This window comes from Periplaneta americana, chromosome 4 (genome assembly GCF_040183065.1).
Source record: "Periplaneta americana isolate PAMFEO1 chromosome 4, P.americana_PAMFEO1_priV1, whole genome shotgun sequence".
NCBI lineage: Eukaryota > Metazoa > Arthropoda > Insecta > Blattodea > Blattidae > Periplaneta > Periplaneta americana.
In genome coordinates this window covers 75,229,121-75,251,658 of record NC_091120.1, presented here as the reverse complement: position 1 = coordinate 75,251,658, position 22,538 = coordinate 75,229,121, and the positions used below count along the sequence as shown (strand labels likewise).

At 35.7% G+C, this 22,538-nt stretch overlaps 1 protein-coding gene across 5 annotated transcripts in view; it reads right to left on the bottom strand.

The window, feature by feature from the left end:
• Positions 1-22,538, bottom strand: part of LOC138697959 (vascular endothelial growth factor receptor 1-like) — a 157,429-nt gene that overhangs the window by 61,550 nt on the left and 73,341 nt on the right. For 2 of the 5 annotated variants that reach the window (XM_069823576.1, XM_069823575.1), the window contains exons 2-3: positions 18,518-18,624; positions 6,773-6,968 (exon numbers count right to left, since the gene is read on the bottom strand). The exons of 1 other annotated variant lie outside the window; for it this stretch is intronic. In XM_069823576.1, the coding sequence (XP_069679677.1) occupies positions 6,773-6,968; positions 18,518-18,577 (256 nt within the window). In that variant the 5' untranslated portion in view covers positions 18,578-18,624. The remainder of the gene's footprint in view (positions 1-6,772; positions 6,969-18,517; positions 18,625-22,538) is intronic. 2 more of the 5 variants (XM_069823579.1, XM_069823577.1) reach the window with 1 other exon arrangement.

Genomic DNA, 22,538 nt, shown 5'->3' with positions numbered 1-22,538 from the left:
GAGTCAGTCGCCGATCTTGTGCCAGCATTTGTCGCACTTTCTCGATCATTTCTGGGGTTCTGCTTGTCGATGGCCGACCTGAACGTGGCTCATCCTCAATTGTTTCCTTCCCTTCACGGAAGCATTTAAACCATTCGTACACCTGCACCAACATTCCATGTGTCTCCGTTGCAGTCTTCCCCAATTTGTAGCAGAACTTGATGTTTACACGTTGCTCCATTGCGCTGTGACACTTCCTCTCACACTGACTACGTTCAACTGGTCGCAGTCTGTTTACACTGCCAGTCACATGCATTGCATGCTGTGTATCGATTCTCCCCAAGTCTCTGAAGAACCATGCGCATGCGCAAGCACATGCGCCAAGTTGCCGTTCAGATATGACACCATTCACCGAACGTTTTAGACACACCACATATTCTTGTCCATCGTTATTATTTATTTTCAGGATCATACTTTTATTACGGCGTTTTTGATCAGCCAATAGATGATATAGACTCGTCTTTTCGTCTAACACATTTAGGGCCATACGACTACGTATTTTGATTCCTTCAAGTCTCCTCCGGTATATACTTGTAATTTTTGCTTTAATACAACTCATATCAGATCGACTTTTCACTGTAGGCACATAAAGCTTCTGTATGTCCGATAACCATCGGAAATAAAAGTTTAATTTATTTTCTTCTGCGTGATGTTTATTATACGAATATTGTTTGAACAGGTATTTGATTTTGGGTTTTACAAGTTTTTCCCACCATTCAGGTATATCAGAATATCGTGTTTTTTTAAGTCCACACTTCCCAAGATTGTTGTACGAGATCTTTAAGTTCTATATCTTCCAAATAACTTATATTCATTTTCCAATATGTTCGACCCATAGGAATAAAGGAGGCATTCAATGCTATACGAAGTATAACAGCTGCATGATCAGAGAAGGGGACGGCTGAGGTTTCTACCCGACTAATTTTCTTTTTAATGTTCTTCAATACATAAAATCGATCCAATCTTGCAGCAGAATTGTGTGAAAAATATGTATATTCCATACTGCGGGCTTTGTGTATCCATGAGTCTTCCATTTGCAGTTGATTAATTAACTGTTGTAAAGCAACACTAGGCTGGTAAGCACAGGTACAGTCCTGGGGCCTGAGAACACAATTGAAGTCCCCTCCAAGTATATATGATGGGGGTAGGTCACGCATCAAATAAGGAACATAATTTTGAAAAAAGTCATTCCTCGCTAATCTTTTGTTACTTCCAGAAGGTGCATAAATATTTATAAAACATGTCCCCGATAAGTACCACTGATACCCCTACCAGAGGGGAGTTTTTCAATTTTCTCCAAATTTAACCCGGATTTAGTTAAGAACCCTGTACCCAATAATCCGATCCAATATTAATATATGAATTATAACCATAAATTGAGCAAAAACTGTCACATACGATTTCTTGTAAAAAACAATGTCTATGTCATTTACATTTAAAAAAGACTGTAGGCCTAACATTTTCATTTTTGTAGGTGATGAACTGCTATTAAAATTTATCGTTGCAATAGTCAATTAGCGGCGAAGCCATGAAAATTAATATTGATCAGCTTTCCGTAAGTGGAAAGTGCCTGACTTGCTTTCGTCAGACTTGTATGGATGTACACGTTGTTTCGTAATCACTTTCGTTAGTTTTTTTTAACCATGCGTCTAAGCTCGTGAATCAATCATGTCTACTTCACTTTCCAATGTCTTCCCTTCCATTTCTATCTCGTCACTCCAGTTATCACCTTCCATCCGCGTCCGAGACTCCTGTATACTGGTTATTGCATTAGACTGGTTACTGCTCCCCTTTGTTAATTTAACTTGATTTCCATCATCTTTTATACGTCGACCTGGTTGGCAAGTTGGTATAGCGCTGGCCTTCTATGCCCAAGGTTGCGGGTTCGATCCCGGGCCAGGTCGATGGCATTTAAGTGTGCTTAAATACGACAGGCTCATGTCAGTAGATTTACTGGCATGTAAAAGAACTCCTGCGGGACAAAATTCCGGCACATCCGGCGACGCTGATATAACCTCTGCAGTTGCGAGCGTCGTTAAATAAACCATAACATTTCTTTTATACGAGAATCCAGTTGTGATGAGTTTCCAAGTATTTTGTTTTTTCCTATGTTCGTAGATTGACCATCATTTTTGACTTGATCAAGTTCAGGATTTTCTTGCGGCACTTCTTCCCAGGCTCTTTAGCTTCAATATATGTTTTAGAATTTTGTTCATTACTTGTGTCACTTTCATCCTCATCAGAATAGTATCAGAATCTTCCATTTCGACAAGAATGTTCTCTATATCGTCTTGTATGAGGTCATGTCCTGATAACATGGTCGGTCTGGTAGTAGTTTCAGTAGAAGTTCCATCTTCTCTTGTGAAATCTTGTTCACCTTGTACATCTTCTCTAGTATTCGGCTCAACCATACGCAAGCTAGCACTGGTGGTTGCCTCCTCTGAGATCGGAAGTACATTCGAAGGATGATTTCCATCAGGCACATCTCGTATCGGTTTTAGAAGATCACTCATCAGAAAGGGTCTGTTATTATTATTCCCAATTTGACGCGAACCTTTACCAGGACAATAACGTCGAATATGAGATGCACTGCCACAAAGGAAGCAAGTTTGTTCTTGACCGGGATAGACAACATAAGCCTCATAGCCAGCAATATATAATGTAGATGGAATTTGCTTGTTAATTTGCATATTCACTAGTCTAATACCAGTATCCACCTGAAATCGATATTTTTGGACCACTTTTCATTTATTATTTCTTGCACTTTCCCGTAAGTTTGCAAAACATGCATGATTCTGTCATTTGGAACTTCTGGTGGCACGTTTAAGATTCTAACTGTATAATATCAAACTCACCTGCTGTTATGTTTACAGTTGTTGCACCATTCATTAGCTGGATTGTTGAAGTTCCGGTGTGTAGTTGAAGATGTTTCTCGTAGCTAAGTTGATTATTAAATTTTATGTACACTGCATTCTGTTTACTCACTAGTTGTAATGTGTCCAATTCATCTTCTCGAACGTTGATATTTTCTTCTAACCATTGATGTATTTCGTATGCAGTAGGACGTTGTTGATCTTTATTAAACACTGCTTCAATAGTATTCTTCCTACAGATTTTACTTGCCATTGCTACTCAAAATAATTCAAGCAAAGCAAGAACAACAAACCGCGAGCACACTAGTCGAAACACAGCAGCTCAACAAGATTGAGCGATGAGACGTCCGTCCACCGCAAGGGTTGGAACGTAACTGAACTGGAGGCATAATAGGATTGAGATAGAAAACTAAATTAGTAGTAGTACCAATAATAATAATAATAATAATAATAATAATAATAATAATAATAATAATAATAGCTGATCATATAAAAACGTGTTTGTGAAAATACAATTTTGAATAGGTTTTAACATTTCGTTTGAAAGGGAAAAAATGGCATATTGTTTTTTTTATTTAGTGTAGGTTATCAAGGTCATTCTAAGGTCAATTTGGTTTTTTATTCAATGGAAACCCAAACTTTTTTTGATAAGATTCTGATTTTACGCACAAAAGTAAACAACTTTTGTCTGAAGTATTTTTTTGTTAAACCTTTATTTTTATAATACATTTAACAAAATTGAGGAAAAAATCAGTACACGGAAATACTTCGAAAGATGTATGTTATAGAGAGATTTATTTTGTTTATCTTTCATATAAACATATTGTAAATGCTGAAGTAAATGCTTCTGTTTACCATTAACGTAAACATACTGTAGCCTAATGTAAACATAAACACAGAAGTCAGATTTCTTTTATTTACGTTTTACGTACATCCACCCGTCAAGTAATTTCAATAAATGCTAACCTCTTACTCCTCCAACAATGGGCGTGAAACTTATTGGTAATTAAAACTAATGTTTATGTTTAAGCCTTCATGAATAATAATAATAATAATAATAATAATAATAATAATAATAATAATAATAATAATAGCAAAACAAAGAAAATAAATTACAAGCGTTCCACGTTACATTATAGGATGAATGGAGTTCCGCGGTGAAGAAAGTTTGAGGGACACTGCCATAGCTGTCGATGACACAGCCCTGAACCTTGGGGAAGTTAGAGGTGTTGTTTAGAGGGGTGTGAGGCTAACTTTGGAGCTAGGCCTACATATGTTATAATATATGTAGGTCAAGCTTTGGAGCAAGCGGCTGGCTAACGGTACTTTTGGTGTGAATATCCTCTGCTTATTCCCTATTCTATTTTCTCCAAAAAAAAAAAAAAACAAAAAAAAAACACTCTTCTCTCTTCATTTGTACTTGGAAGACGAAGGTGAACGTTTGCTTAATAGAATTATTGGTGTAAATATATATTCAACGTTAAGACGTAGCAATATAACTTTCATGTGTAATGTACTCCATAGTAACGTGGCGCGGAATTGGTAAATCAATGTTTTTATAACGCATGCTACATTGTATTTCTAATTTTCTCTCCAACCACTACTAGTGCGAAACTACTACCCCAACTCCGCATTTCTTCCAGGGCAGATGAACTGTGTCACTGACAGTACGTTGTACGTGATTGTTTACTTTGTTCGCTCTAGCTCAGGGATGCCAAACATGCGCTCCCTAAAACGCAAACATTACCATCCCTACTTCTTCCAACTTCTGTCCGCGACTCTGTTTCCATTCTGTTTAGTCAGTCGTAGAACGTAAATATTCAGTGGCGAGCAGTTTACAGAATATTTGAAAATGGCACTGTCTACAGTACCAAGATACAGCTTCAGTGAGGAATGGGAATATGGTTATTTTGTTGTTGAAGGAGATAAAGTTAATTACCTAATAATATTAGGTAATATTATATGTTCCGTTCAATTTCGTTATATAAGGCATTATAATATAAGACGTCATTTAAATGCTGTCCATGGTAAAGATTATGGAAAAAAAAAAAAAAACAAACAAACAAACTTACAGGTACAGTACGTAATTATGTAAAATTGTTGTTATGTGGTACTAATTTTATGGAATTTTGTTTTTATTTGGGATTTTAAAATTTCATACGCTGCTGAAGAAAAGTTTTGCATATTACAGAATTTTTTATTTCTGGATCAGATGTATCACAAATTTCTATGAATTTCTAGTAGGGCAAGGTATGTGTGCTAGTAGGATAAGGATCAAACATCCATAAACGACACAGCATCATTTTACTTGAAAGGAGAGGATATGTGAATGTGCTAGTTGAAAGGGCAGTATGTGTATTGGCTATAGTCGTGTCGCTGTTATTTCCGGCGTGATTCCTCCTCTTTGCTTACGTCTTAGAAAGTGTAAGCTCTATAAAGTCTAAGTAGGTAGTATTGTTCGCCATTTTTGTTCTTTCGTTGCCGAGCTACCAGACGAGGACTCTATTTGCCACACCGTTAAACATTATCATGTCGTAGCTCCTATGATAATAAATCAAATGCACTATAATTCAGCAAATAATTGAACGGCAAATGACGTCCTCGTGTGTTTTCTGTGAACGCGAACGAAAGAGCCAAAATGGCGGGCGATTATATTAAGTATTTATCGAGCCTTAGGAAGTGAATTACATCATCGACAGCCAATGAGAAGACGCACACGTTTAAATGTAGCCGACCTGCAACGTGATTGGCTGCCGGAAATAAGAGCGACGGGGCAATAGGTAGGATAGGGTAGCGATCAAATATCAATAAACGACACAGCATCATGCTACTCGTGTTTATTACGATATTTGGAATACAATACAGCACATATCCACCCTAAAAAACCATCAGGTCACATCCTTTTTGCACGGCAGTCGACTCACAACTGCAGTACGTATTACGCGTTAACATCGCTCTCTACGTGATATGGTTATCACATAGAGAGCGATGTAGTGATGCGACCAAATACTTGTACTGTGTATACATGGTACAGCGGTCGACTCACAATTGAATATTCATTGCTCTCTGTGCGATAGATGCTATATGACATTACATGATACCATCGTTTACTTTTAAAAATAGTTGCCATGACTTATGCTCCAACTTTCGTATATTCCAAAACAATGTGTCTTACGTCATTTTAAATCTATGGTGGAACATTGGCTCGCGAATCTCTTCAAAGTAACGATAAGAACCGTTTATTTCATATTTCTAAATAAATAATTTCACGACTATTGCATTTTTTCGGAGCCGTAACAGCTCAGCTGGCAAAGAAACGGACTACAAACTGAAAGCTTTTGGGTTTGACCCCTTGTGGAGGTGAGATTCTCCTTGTAAATTATAATCTCCAGAACGGCTCAGAGGAGCACTAGGCCTTCTATCCAGATCTATCGGATCTTTCTGAGGATTAAAAGGTGGCCGAGTTTAAAAGAATATACGAGCTGTACCTCCACGCCTCCTTTTCATACGGCGTCACAAGATAGTATTACCACAGACTAGTATATACAGTCACGAAGTTCAATACGTAAGGAATGCATCCATAGATAGTTGCTAACCACTAGGATCGCTACTGTCAATTCATCACAGACAATGCGAAATAGTACCGGCACAGTCTATTGTTCCTAGTACCCTCACAACTCAAGCTTCGTGACTGTATACAGTAGACTATGGTATTTACCTTCATTTCTTCAGTACATGAAGTGAAATTCAAAATTTTTGACTGAAAGTTTTTCTAACGAAATAACATATAGACCTAGTTATTGTATTTCATTATTTTAATTATTATTTCTTCCTAAGGAGTTTATCTAACAAGAACTGACCTTCTATATAAACATACAGTTTCTGTGTAGTTTCAGAACTTTCCATTAGTAGGCTACACTTCGTAGTTTCATTGGAGAGGCAGTAGTAGTAGCCTGTATCCTTATACATTGAACCTTGTATAGTCAATGTTGCATTGAACGTCGTTCCATTTGTGTAAGAAATAACCACATTGGTTGGATCTAGTTCTTCTGTTGTCTGAAAAAGAAGATTATCAGACTCAACGGACCAACATAAAAATTGCGTGAGTTATTGGTGCGTAATTAAATACATATACTTTCAATTATGAATTTGCATATTTCTGTTATTGTTAATTTCAGACTTTCCTGAGATTTTGGCTTGGATTTTCGCATTGCGCCCGTTAAATATTGGAACTTTTTTGGATCAGCCTGCAGAAAGATAAGAAAAATTATATGATTTTGTGGTTCTGACTACTTGGACACACACTTTTCAATGAGAATAAACTCGTATCTGTAACGTCATTAAAAATCATTTCATCGCATCGAAGTTAAGTGTGTTTGTTTCGTCCGTAAAAATCTTCTCCATGGAGCAATATTACGTAATGAAATTCTATTCCAGTTTGAGGAAAACTTTAACTGAAATGTGCCACAGCTTAAAAAAGTGATTCGTAGAGTCCCTGTAATTTCGTAGAACTTCAATGGTCTCGGTTGGGTGTTATTGTGATATTTAGACTTTTAAATAATTGGTTTCTGTTATGAGGATTGTATAGTGAAGAAAGAGCTGAGGAAATTGTATCGTTCTGCCATCTAAGTATGATGAAATTTTAGAAGAAAATTTCCGAAGATAAAGCTTTGGAGAAAAGATTGGCAAACATATGACTTAAAATCCATGGCAAGAATTATTGTGTAGGTAATTAATTATGTAAAAACCTTTAAGAATTATTTCAAGTGGTCTGTGCAACATACACATTGTACTTCTCCTATAGAAGTTGATGTGTTTAAATAAAAAAAGACGAGTTAGTAACTTCCATGTAAGTAAAGAAAATTCGTAATTAGTTGTAAGGCACAGACAAGTATTGTCTACTTTTATCATATTCTTTCATAATAAATAATTTTGAATTAACTAAAAAAAAAAAAAAAACTTTTCCTGCAAAATTTAGAAAATGGCATTTGTTGAGTTTTGTGAAATTACGGGAAAAGAAAGTGACTTTTTTTCCACGAACTGCAGAAACCTCTATTTGCAAAATTGTTTTGTGAATCCAGAGGCATTATAACAAGACAGCGCATTTTTGTTCCGAAACGTACAGCGGATCGAGTAGTCTCTTCTGGTAGCTACATCTATTAGCCTACGTCACGTGGATGCATAAGCAAGGTCGAACTGCAAGCAGGTACGCATGGGGTCATTAAATAATAATGATGTAATGTATTATAAATATGCCCCTGTAACGTCATATGACGTAGAAAGAATATTATCTTAGTTTAAACAAATTGTATGTGATGTTCGTAAAAGATTTGCATTTCATAACCTCAGAATATATGTTTTCGTTCACTGCAACGCGATAGGTTTTGATAAACAAATTATATGTATATATTATGTAAAATGTAAATATTGATAATTTGTATATTAATTTTTGTTATTATTTTGTCCCTGTAACGTCATGTGACGTAGGAAGAACATTTTCTTAGCTTAAACAAATTTTTACTGGCAGTTATAGTAAAAGATATGAATTTCATTATCTCAGAATTCTATGTTTTTGTTCACCGTAACGGAGTTGATTTCGTTAAATGAATTAATTGAGTATATTATATATAGAGTATTTACAGTTAATCTGTATCATGTTTATTATCTTCTGTAATATATATTGTATATATTAGTATTAGTAATTATATTCTCTGTAATATGTAGCACTAATATTTTGTACAGAGCTAGTTTCGCAGTTTCAGTGCGTTTATATTGTCAAAAAGTAGCTGAACAGATCATCTAAATTTAGTAGCAATCCCACTTACAGTTGTCATGCTCCATTATTATTATGTATCGAAGCTAGATTACACCTTTCGTAGCGTCCTGACGTAAACATTTAGGGTCAGAGTTGGAACTCTAAAATTCCAGGATATACTAACTGATAACTTTCCTAATTTGTTTGGGAACGAAAATGCGCTGCCTGATTATAACTATGACTACGGATAGGGGAAAAAAATGTTCATTTTTTGAAACTCTATAACCTTCTGGATAAGAAATAAGCATGGTCATAATTGTAAAATTTTCATGCTAAGAGCAACAAGAATCTTAAAACAATCTAAGAGTAATTCAGAGAACTGGAGATGTTGAGTTTCGTTAACATTTAGATATTCACACAGTCGATTCAACTGCAAATTTTGAGTTTCGTCATTTTCTGGATGTATCATCATGTAAGTCTGTTTACAAAGAACCATAATCCATCAAAATCTGCAAACCGAAAAATTTGTCGTTTTTTTGTTTTGTTGAAACTGTTCACATTATTGTTGTGGGTGATTCTACATAAAGATGTACATCTTTAATATACCCCTACGTAGCATCGAGTGGTATAAGCTCAGGTAAATGCGATGCATAATAGAAATGTGTTTCAAGGGAAATCGTGTGTTCCCTAAAGCAGCCGTGGCGAAAAGGTGACTCGCGAGCACATTGTGGCTCGCAATGATAGCTATGCATTTCTCTTGCTTCCTATCTCTCCCATCCCCCACCCTCTCACTCACTGGAGTCAAACTCCGTTCCATTTGTATTTGTCTCTGACCTGCGAATGGCGTATCGTCGCAATGTCTCTCTCGAAACCATGTGCCTCTACAAAAATGAAAGTTTCAAGTAGGATGAAGGAACACATTTTTTTTTTTGCTGCCAATATGATGAGAATATTAAATGTATGATTTGTTCACAAGTATTACGAGAAAAACGGTTGTATAACATAAAACGGCATTATACTACATGTCACTCAAGAAACATTAAAAGATTAAGTGTTATTATTATTATTATTATTACCATCATTATCATTATTATTATTATTATTATTATTATTATTATTATTATTATTATTATTATCATCATCTGTGTAGGTCGAACCTTTTATCTTCAATTTAAACTCACAGATTTACAACGTGATGTTAAATGAAAGCTAGATGTAAGGACTTAACAAACATTGAACTTTTCAAATCTTTGCCAAAAAATAAATACCCGAAGCTTCGTTCTTTCGCTTGCTCTGTTGAAGCCATGTTCGCTACAACTTACGTTTGTGAAAAATTATTTTCAACGATGAAAATAGCAAAAACCAAATTTAGATCACGACTGACAGACAAATACCTTCGTGATCAACTACGACTGGCAGTAAGTGACATAATTCCTGATTTTGAAACTCTGTCGCAGACACATTCTGAATACAGTTAATTTTAGGTTGTGATAACGTGCCCTATGTTTTCTTGTTAATTTCTTTCTTCGTTACACGTACTAAACATCAGTTTGTAGCCTTGTACTGTATAAAATTACATTTAAGTGTTTGACGTAAGGAAAATGAAAATCCGTTAATAAGCCACACAGTTGCTTCACTTCCCCTTCGGGTGTCCGCCTCCCTCCATAGGTGCTATGCATGTTGCAGGTTCACAGTGGCTCGGCTCACGATCATATTTTCGCCACGGCTGCCCTAAAGTGTTTCTGGTGCAAAGAGAGTATGTTTATGGCCGTGTCAACAACTTGTAACATAACCGTGTTACTGTATGGCGGATTGTGAAACATTTCACGAAAGCCATCTGAAATCTGTTTCAAACTTGGGTCATTTATACGCCGTACAGCGGATATAATAATAGAGAATTTTTCCTCTGTTGTGAGGACCGTAATTGCAGTACTAACGTAAAACAAGCACTGAAACTATAATACGTCTAAATATTTTGGAAAATAAATATATAGGCCTACTTGGTTGCTACGAAAACAGGTACAGTAATCGACGATCAGCACAGTTTGTTTCGGCGTATATAACTGGCAGTGTTAGGGCCCGTTCAAGCGGTAGGGGAATTTATCGAAACGGGCATTTATTCGAATCCATTTCGTGTAGATTGCAGTGTAGTCTACACATGGTTTGATTTTTTCCGTTATGACTTAAATATCGAGAAAAATTCGAACCGTGTGTACACCGCTGTCCGCAATAAATCGATTCAAATAATTGCCCATGCATAATGCAACTTAAATTATACATTAATTTATTCATAGTTTTCTGTCCAAGGGCAAGTCTTTCACTAAAAACCATGCATTCTCCATTCTTTCCTATTTTGTGCCTTCCTCTTGTCTCTTTATGTGATCCATATAATATCTTAACGTCGTCTACTATCTGATATCTTTTTCTGCCCGAACTCTTCTCCCGTTCTCCATTCTTTCCAGTGCATCCTTCAGCAGACAGTTCCTTCTCAGCCAGTAACTCAACCAATTACTGTTTTTCTTTGTAATCGGTGTCAGCATCATTCTTTCTTCACCCACTCTTTCAACACAGCTTCATTTCTTATTCTGTCTGTCCATTTCACACGCTGCATCTTCTCCATATGCACATTTCAAATTCTTCTAGTCGCTTCTCTTCATTTTGTCTTAATGTCTATGTTTCTTCCCCTTACTCCACAGAAAGCACTTCACTAGTCTCTTCCTTAGTTGTTTTTCCAGAGATCTGCAGAAGATGCTCCTTTTCTATTAAAAGCCTTCTTTGCCATGGCTATCCTCCTTTTGACTACCTGGCAGCAGCTCATGTTACTACTTATAGTACATTCCAAAAATATGAAGCTGCCCACTTGCTCTACTGCCTCATTTAGAACTCTCAAGTTTACTATCTTAATTTTTCTTCCTATGACCATGCTCGTCGTCTTATTTGCATTTATCTTCATTCCATACTGTTCACAGCTATCATTTAGCTCCACTAGTATATCTCTTAGTATCATCTCCTCTTCTGCTAACAACGCCATATCATCAGCAAATCTTATGCATTTTATTATTTTCCCTCCTACTATCACCCTTCCCCATATTTAAGTTAAATACTGGAAAAAATCGAACCATGTATACACTGCAGTCTGTACCATATGAACGGGCCCTGATATGGCAACTTGCTCGCCCACTGCAAATTGAACGTGAAACAATTTTTGACGTGGTACGTATAAACTCAACCTATAAAAAATTGTAATGTTTTCACAGTATAGGAGTTCTGTAAACTCTGACGTCACTCGTGCTGCCAAAGAAAGAGAGGACATTGTCACTTTCTTACATAATACATTACCTACAATAAAGCAGTAAACTCTAACATCACTCAAGGTCGTTTGCACAGGATGTGTTTACATTACACACAACAAAATAGGAGCAACACAGGGATGCATAAGCTACACGGATGAATCCATTATTATGGAAATATTTTAAAATTATTTTGAAAGGGTAATGCATATCAGTAATACTTCGTTGTCAAAGTTAAACGGACGCGTGCAGAATATCGACAAAGTATACAGAGTATCTCCAACCTTTAGGGTCAAAATTATACAGAAAGAGGACTCTGAACTGAGCATTTTTACATAAGGAACCAGTGGTCGGAAATGCATATTTCGGATGCCACGAGATCTTGAAAGTATATGTGAGGGATGTTTCTGTAAGCTGCTTTAATTTTCATAACAAACAACTGCCTGAAGTGATATTTGTTATTTGTTATTGCTAAAAAAAATTTCATGCATCGTTGTAACGCATGTATTAAGACAGGTGGTCGCCACTTCCAACAATTGGTTTGAGCTCAAAGTTGTTGCTATGAGGTGTATGTTGTTTTGTAAATAAAACATTAAATATCTTGTTATTTCCAAGAGAATGTGTTTTTAACACTACCCACTTCATATCCATTGATCAACTGGGCAACAGATATTTACCTATCTTCCTCATTGTACAACAGACACCAGGAATATTTAAGAGAATGGAGCAAAATGTCACGCATTGTTCTGGATGTATCAAGGCTGGTGATCACCACTTTGAACAGTTGCTATGAGATGTAAGTTGTTTGTTTATGTGTGTAAAAAATTAAAGCAGCTTGCAAAAATGTTCAAGCTTATTACTAGTTCCAAGACCTTATAGCTCCTGAAATATGCATTTCCGACCACTGGTTCCTGATGTCAAAATGCTTAGTTTAGAGTCATTTACCATCTGTATAATTTTGACCCCAAAGCTTGGAGACACTCTGTATATGCGTAAATATCGAAAGGGCAAAAAAGAAGTGTAAAAGGATAGAAAATGACGAATCTTTAAATAGATTTTTCACACGATCACTGAGATTTTCTTAAAATCTTCTCTTAACTTTTAGTTCAATGTGTCGTCCAGGAACTTTCATCCTTCCCATATGGTACCGGCAAACTTATTTCTGCTTTCGAAAAAGAAATTTATATAAAAAGGAAGATTTCGACGACATTAGTTCCATTGGAGACATCCAGTGCATTGGTCAACAAAGGATTTCCAGAGCGCTTTCGGAAACATATTTCAACAATATCAATGATGTGTAAAGTTTGCAGACTGTAATAAAATTATATAAAAAAACTCCTAAATATACGTATTCGTTATTGTTAATAATTGCAGGCTTTTTATTTAACGGGCGTATTGTGTAACTCGAAGTGCAAAAAATATCTCGTGGTACCGAATTTTAAATTTTATAATGATAAATCTTCAGTTTTAAAAATAATAATTTAACAAATTCCAGGTGCGTAGTTCTCAAAGACCTTATGCTATTTATATTCATTATTGAAGCAAAATACTGAACAAAAGAATATTGATCGAGAAATAAAATAACACAAATATAATTCAAAATGATGCAAACATTTTCAAACATTTATTATAAAGGAATTATTAATGAATAGTGATACAATAACATGATGTGAACTAATTCTTAGCGAAACTTTCAGGTTTTAATTAGCAACTTACAAACACCCAATGTGAGTGTCACTTGGCATACATAAATTCAATGCTAAAATTCCTGCCACAATCTCTGTAACATATTCCTATTTATGGATAAAATTGTAGCAATATCTCTTTGTCTTAACAAAATTATTGAAGATGTTATGGCAGAGTTAACACATCGGAGGTGTCATTCATATAACCCAAAGTAAGAAGTCACATGCAGTCAGGTCTGGTGACCTGGGAGGCCAAGAGCGATAGTTGAAATCAGTGGCAATAGCACATCCAATCCAACGATGTAGCAGATGTTTATAGAGGAAAATGGAGACTTCATCATGGAAATGAGGCAGAACACCATGTTATTGGAAAGGAAAAATTTTTGCTACTTTGTCTCCCATGTAGGCCTACTTCTCACATCAATAAAATTTTGAGAGTTTTTCTAGCAATAAATTTGATGCATACCATGTTATTGTATCATTTTACAACAAGAACAACAATAATAATAATAATAATACATTATTATTACTATTACTAAAGCGTTTTCATTATTTTGAATCGCGGCTTAATTTTGTACAATGTAAAAATAGCGAAATAAAACCGAACCCATGAGCCATGCAAAAATGACAAAGCATTAACTTTCTATCCAATTAATAATTTTTAATAATTAGGAAACTAAATGAATAAAATTATTGAAGTGTTAATTTTTTAATTGACCATAAGCAGTTCCAATTTTATACACGGGGTGGAAGTGATATAACTGAAGATTGGAGGACGCAATGGAATACACTAAAATATATAATAAACATAACTTATTATGTGTTTTGTAATTAAGTACATGGTTAATTAGAAAGTTCGGCAATAGCTCGTCGCCAGATCACGTATGAAAACACACACGCATTCTGTCTGAACAACATACTTCCATCTCTTAGTAATTCCAGAAGAGTTTCCAGACTTCCTAATAGGAGGATATAACGATAGGTATTAATCTTTTTATTTAATTTGCTAGAAGACTGTCCGTTTTATTGAAAAGTGCAAAGGGGCAAATCATTCATTATCAGTTTCTCTATTGACAAGAGTAAAAATCAGAATCGTATGGCTAGTACTTATCGAGTAAAACAGTGTGAACATTTACAGGAAATTATTTTTGTTTCTGATAAAAGTATTAATTTGAGACTAGTATTATAGCGGTATTAGAATTTTTGTTACTCTCTCTATCCAAGGAATATCTAAGTTGTCAATATCTGCACAGTTATATTACTTTCACCCTGTCTAACTTTTGAACTGGAATCTGAATAGGTTAAAAAGTAGCTACTGTAGATACGTAAAATTTAATATTAGCTTTAAAACACATTTCATTTTGTGCACAAATGTTCATTGGCTATAGTCACATTAAGTACCTCGTATATACAGAAATTGTTAAAAAGCCAAACTACCAGATAGAGTCAGTAAGTAAGTTACACATTTAAGTAGCGACCTGTATTTCTGAAGGAGGCATCTGAAGCTAACACCGCCAGATGGCAGTATTATAGATGTGCGTACAAGTAAAACAAAGAAGCAGCAGTTTAAAGACGACGACACTTCTGCACGAGTGTACTATTGGCGACTTGATCCGAGCATTGATGCATATTTTGTCTCTGTCTGATAAAAGTGTACCCAAGACTCATCAGCACCTATAACTATCCGGGCTAGCATTATCGTCCCATTCATCCTGTCAGCTTGGGTCAAGTCGCCAATCTGTTACACATTTGCCTCCGTGACAATCTCTACTGTGCCGACCGACTCAGTGTTCGATACTCGTCCTCCTTTAAGAGAATATCTACAGCCAATTGTGACAGTTTGACGTGACAGGCAATAACTCAACATACAGAGGTAGAATTTCTTTATGTATAGGTTTTTCTTCCAAATCTCTTTCTCAGAAAAATCGAACAACGGAGTGGTGTGCGACAATGATACTCTCGCGCAGAGATGCAACCATTTTAATCGCTACTTCGATTTGTAACTTAATTTGTGATTCATCTGTGTAAATTATTACGTTGCATATTTTCAATAAGCTTAACGTTAATTTAAGGGTATAAATTATGCGTGTGTACACGTGTCTATCATTAACAATTGTGAAAGTCTAGTGGTAAAAGTTATACACCATGTATCAAAAAGATGGAACCAATAATTTCAAAGCACTATATCTCTGCAATTGCGAATCACTCGTGAATTACATGCATATCACTTGAAACGGCAGGTCATAGAGTTTCTACATATATGTTTCTGCAAGAAAGGTTTACTACCCTTTCTATTTCGAGGAAAACATAGTTAATAGGCAAACCTACTTCGAAATGCTGGGAAACTGGCTTTTCCCACAAATTCATAATGACTCAAATGACTTCATTTTCCAGCAAGACGGAGCACCACCACAGTGGCACGGCACTTCGACAGTTTATAAATTTCACACTGCTTCAATGTTGGCTAGGTCGCAAGGGGCCCAAAGACTTAGCACTACATTCTTGGCCCTCAAAGTCCCCAGACACAATGCGACTTCCTCTCGTGGTATCACATTAAAGTCCGTGTTTTTGTGCCGCCATTACCAACTAATATGAATGACCTCAGAAACAGAATCATAGCGGCAGTGAATTCAGTGGAAGAAGGCACTCTGAGAACAGTTTGGGGCGAATTCAGCTGTCGCTTCGATGTTGTCCGTGCAGCAGGTGAAGGACATAGAGCACTTATAACCTGATGAGTAAACTTGGCGACTCACTAAACTATTTACCATTTGTTGTGTAATTATAACTTATTAACACTGCTAGATAAATGGCTTTGAAATTGGGTCCATCTTTTTCATACGCAGTGTATATCATTGTAACGTGAAAACAATAATGGTATCCACCACTTTGTTTTACTCAATGAAAGAAAGAAAGCGTAAAAAAATTATATTATATTTTGAAATTAAAGATTTCTGTTTAAATTGTTTCGTATTACACTACCTTGCGAGTTCACAAACCCACTATTTTGAAATTATACTTCAATTTTAAAAAGTTATTGGCAAAACGCACATACGAAGTGGTTACAGTTACACCGAGTCTAGTTAACGAGCTCTATAAGGAGAACTACTGACTTAGGGGTTACCACAGAGGTCCAGACTAAGCGCTTCATAATCCTTATGGTTATACATTTAACATAAGTTCTTAATATGAAACGTACAGCAGCGTGTCGCTAAGGAATAGGCTAAGTGTTCTTAGGAAATTTAGATCAGTGTATTGGAACAGTGCCCTGCCACCAACATCAAGATAAATTTGGGAAACTATATTGAGTAACGAAATCCTGTTTTATAACTACAGCGGGCCCGGGTTCAAATCTGGTTGAAACAAGTTACCTGGTTAAGGTTTTATCCGGGAGTTTCCCTCAACCTATTAAGAGCAAATTTTGGGTAACTTTCGGCTGTGGACTTTGGATTCAATTCGCTGGCATTATCACTTTCATCTCATTCAGACGCTAGATGACCGCAGCAGTTGATAAAGCGTCGTAAAATAACCAATTAAAAATAAGATAATTATACCTGCTGCGGCTGAATAATCATGCTGATTATACGTTATCCTTGTACTGGACAGCTGCTCGATCTTAGCCCTCCGTGGGTTGTCGTGCCAGAGTTTTTATTAAATGGTTCACAATGTTTAAAATGTTTACTAATTATTCATGCAGGCCTACTCGGAATGCCCATGATACGTTTAATTTTTATTCTATTGCGACTATTACACTTTTACTATACGTCGTAACTACTTTTCACCAATAAAACGGTACGGAAAGACGTGTTTCAACCAATCATGGCTGCTTATTCTACAATTTTTATCACCTCCCTAGCATTTGTTTCTATCATCTTCCTAGCGTTTGCTTCTTTGTTTGCCAACATTGTACTTTCAATAATTATCTTTTAAAATAATTCATGTTTAATTCATCATCTTTAATTAAAACTTTTCCATCATTTATCTTGTTTATATTATTTACGTTATGTTATAGATTCTGCTGTAAGAGATTATAGATTGTCACGTATCCGAGATTGTTTAATATAGGTATATTGATAATTGAAGTGGAATGCAACTGTTTTAATCAAATTGAAACTGAATCAACACCGCTTTCTTGACTAGTAAAATCGTTCATAGAATTCAATGAAGATTGTATAGTTGGCACAACTGGTAACAAGAAAACAGCTAATCATAACACACTACTGCCATCTAGCGGAATATTTGTAATGATGAGATGATACAATAATACATTTTCAAGACTTTTAGTATTTTAGTAAGTCAATATTTTATTGTATTAGAGTACTTTATTTCTTCTAATCTTTATATACTTTCTTCTAATCGTGTAATAGTCTATTAAATCCCACTCGAGTTTTCATTTTCTCTAGATAAATCAAAACCTCTAGTAAGATCACTGTAGGCAAACATTTTAAAATGAAGCCTTTCCTGGAATAACAGCTTAACGTACGTTATGACTTTTCTCCGTTTCCAGCATATTTTATATTGAACCTTAATAACACATCTCCCTATTGACAAAATATTACTTTCCTCCTACAAACGTCGTTCTGCGCAATGCTGTTATGCCAGATCTAAAATGTTTGATGCTTTGTATCTTAATTTCAAGATTTTGTAGTTAAGTTCTTGTTACAGAGAACGTCTCAACTGATAAACTATTAAAGGAATACTGACCTTAGAATTGTTAAGAAGTACTGCATTAAGATGTTAGTGAAAGCAACAGCAAAAGATAGATGAAAAAATTCACAAGCACGAGTGATTAAAAAATAAAATAACACACGAAGATTAAGCATGTTAGTTAAAGGTCATGCACTCAAACATGAGCCAAAAAATAATTCCAGTACGAACCTCATCGTACACCCTCGGGTAACACCAGTGAATCGGATAGTTTTCTTTGCAGTTTAACATAAAGGAACTCCCCGCTTGAAATTTCTCCGTATGAACACCTTCCGTGCCTGTTTATAGGAATAAACACATGTCTGTCAACAAATTAAATTAGTCTGACTAGAAATAATTATTCAACTTCGATATTTCGGGATAAGGAAGGTTAGGATGATATAATTTTTTTTTATGAAAGTACACCGAAAACACGACGAAGCATGTCGCGGCTCTCTCTCTCCCATAGGCCACAGTTTTCTCGTAAAAATAAATACTTGAGTACAAGTTAGGTGTACATGGATCTTACTAGCTTCTCTCTGCGAGTCAGATCTGTTCAGGGCTGTAATGGGCTCGTCTCCCCCCTTGCTTATTCGTATAGGCACTGAACAATAAGAAGAACGCTCACGTACAAAATATACTGTCACGTGCATTTAATAACGAACAAAAAATTTACTTAAAGCCACCTTATAGGCAACAGAAAGTTATTCTTAAAATAAGTAACACACATCTATATTCTAGATACTTCCTGCTTAATAATATATTTTTCATCTAAGAAGTAAAAACCAAACGCTCATTAATTATTTTTCCTCTATTTACAGAGTTTTGAATATTTAAATTGCACTTTTAAAAAAAATATATTTTTTTATCTAAGTCAACATGAGTTTAGAAGTAAATAATATAACAAGTTATCGAAGGGATTGAAATTTGAATATTCACAATGGAAAATGTGTTAATATGTTGTTGTTGTTATCTAATGCCCGGCTTTGGCAACGAAGCCATTAGCGTTCTTGCTCTCCAATATTTCTCTGTGGTGGATCCATCAGGTAGAACTTCACAGGTTTGTAGATGATCTTCAGTCATTTCTTCTTTGTTGCAATATTGGAATGTGTTAATATTGGAATATATAAAATACATTTCTGCCTTGAATTACTATCTCTAATGTCAGATTATAGAAATTAATTATGAATACGTCTTTTACGCGTAACTGGACACAGCCTACGTATGTACAGTAGTGGCAAAAAAACCGGACTGTGCCTTGTAGCTGATTTTAGAGCCTTGTTCATTCCAGAGCATCGGTGCATATTCCTTGGATCCGAAAAGTATTTTCCAATTATCCGGCACTGGCTTTGTCTCACAGTTGCCGGATACGAGGACTTCTACTGTATGAACCAAATTTTGCGTACATATTACTCATTTTCTTTATGAAGATAATATGGGTTTTTGCTACTCAATGAAGACGAAAACAGTAACCAGCTGCGTGGCTGTTGTTCAACTGCACAGGTGGTTTCGAGTCCAAGGAATATGCACCGACGCTCTGGAGTGAACAAGGCTCTGAAATCAGCTACAAGGGTCAGTCCGGTTTTTTTGCCACTACTGTACACATCTTCAACAAATACAAAAGTAAATACTGGAAATTAGCATAATACAATAAATATAGTAAAAACAAAATTCTTTACACTGAACACTTGATCTTGTTTTGTTTCGGCATGTTGACTGCCTTACTCATTGATACAGTGTCATTAAATAAAGAAATAAAAAAAAACTTTCCTTGAAGACGATATTGCTTCATCAGTGGAAGCTGTACATGGAATACCTCACGTCACTGAGTGTATCCATTCCTCATTATCACTGAATATGACGTTTCGTTTTTATCTCTTCATGGTTACAAAATATGGTGGAGCCTTCCGATTCCGGTACACGAGCTAATAAGACTGCAAAGGACATATACAAAAAGGGACATAAATTTATTTATTTCTTCTAGATTTGAATGATCAAATGAATGAATAAATATTTATTAACTACAAATAGATTTTCGCCCGGTGTTGGTTACAGGAAAAATAACGATAAGAGAGAAAAACTAAAGAAATACATAGTACAGGTAGGAATATAAACAAAACAAGTCAACGACAGTAAATACCATAATGAACAAGAGAATATATACAATCAAAAGCCTATAAAAGGATATGTCGGATTATTATATACACTCTTCACTACAAAAATTTTCAACATCGTCTGTACATTTTCTAATCATTAGACATTAACTACACTCATTGCTGTGTTACTAATATTTACTGAACTGATTCTGCACTTTCGCTACAAAAAAAAAACACACACACACAGTAACGCACTATACTTTCGATAAAAAAACACTACATACACTACAAAACACTGCACACACACATTATAATGCAAGGCACTTTCGCTACAAAACACTACATAACTCTATAACGCACTGCATTTACACTGCAAAACACTGCACACACACACACTATAATGCAATGCACTTTCGCTACAAAACACTACATACACTCTATAATGCACTGCATTTACACTACAAAACACTGCACACACACACACTATAATGCAATGCACTTTCGCTACAAAACACTACATAACTCTATAACGCACTGCATTTACACTACAAAACACTGCACACACACACACACTATAATGCAATGCACTTTCGCTACAAAACACTACATACACTCTATAACGCACTGCATTTTACACTACAAAACACTACACACACACTATAATGCAATGCACTTTCGCTACAAAACACTACATAACTCTATAACGCACTGCATTTACACTACAAAACACTGCACACACACTATAATGCAATGCACTTTCGCTACAAAACACTACATACACCCTATAACGCACTGCATTTTACACTACAAAACACTGCACACACACTATAATGCAATGCACTTTCGCTACAAAACACTACATACACTCTATAACGCACTGCATTTTACACTACAAAACACTGCACACACACTATAATGCAATGCACTTTCGCTACAAAACACTACATACACTCTATAACGCACTGCATTTTACACTACAAAACACTGCACACACACTATAATGCAATGCACTTTCGCTACAAAACACTACATACACTCTATAACGCACTGCATTTTACACTACAAAACACTGCACACACACTATAATGCAATGCACTTTCGCTACAAAACATTACATACACTCTATAACGCACTGCATTTTACACTACAAAACACTGCACACACACTATAATGCAATGCACTTTCGCTACAAAACACTACATACACTCTATAATGCACTGCATTTACACTACAAAACACTGCACACACACACTATAATGCAATGCACTTTCGTTACAAAACACTACATAACTCTATAACGCACTGCATTTACACTACAAAACACTGCACACACACACACACTATAATGCAATGCACTTTCGCTACAAAACACTACATACACTCTATAACGCACTGCATTTTACACTACAAAACACTGCACACACACTATAATACAATGCACTTTCGCTACAAAACACTACATAACTCTATAACGCACTGCATTTACACTACAAAACACTGCACACACATACTATAATGCAATGCACTTTCGCTACAAAACACTACATACACTCTATAACGCACTGCATTTTACACTACAAAACACTGCACACACACTATAATGCAATGCACTTTCGCTACAAAACACTACATACACTCTATAACGCACTGCATTTACACTACAAAACACTGCACACACACATTATAATGCAATGCACTTTCGCTACAAAACACTACATACACTCTATAACACACTGCATTTTACACTACAAAATACTGCGCACACACACACACACACACACACACACACACACACACACACACACACTATAACGCACGGCACTTTCGCAACAAAACACTGCACACATTCTATAACGCATTGTACTTTCGCTACAAACACTTCTTACACTCTATAACGCACTGCATTTACACTACAAAATACTGCACACACTATTATGCACTGCATTTTCGCTACAAAACACTGCATATACTCTAAAGGCCTAACGCACTGCACTTTCGCTACAAAACACTGCACACATTCTATAACTCACTGCACTTTCGCTACAAACACTGTATACACTTACACAACAAAACACTGCACACACTCTAACTCATTGCACTTACACTGCTACTCACTG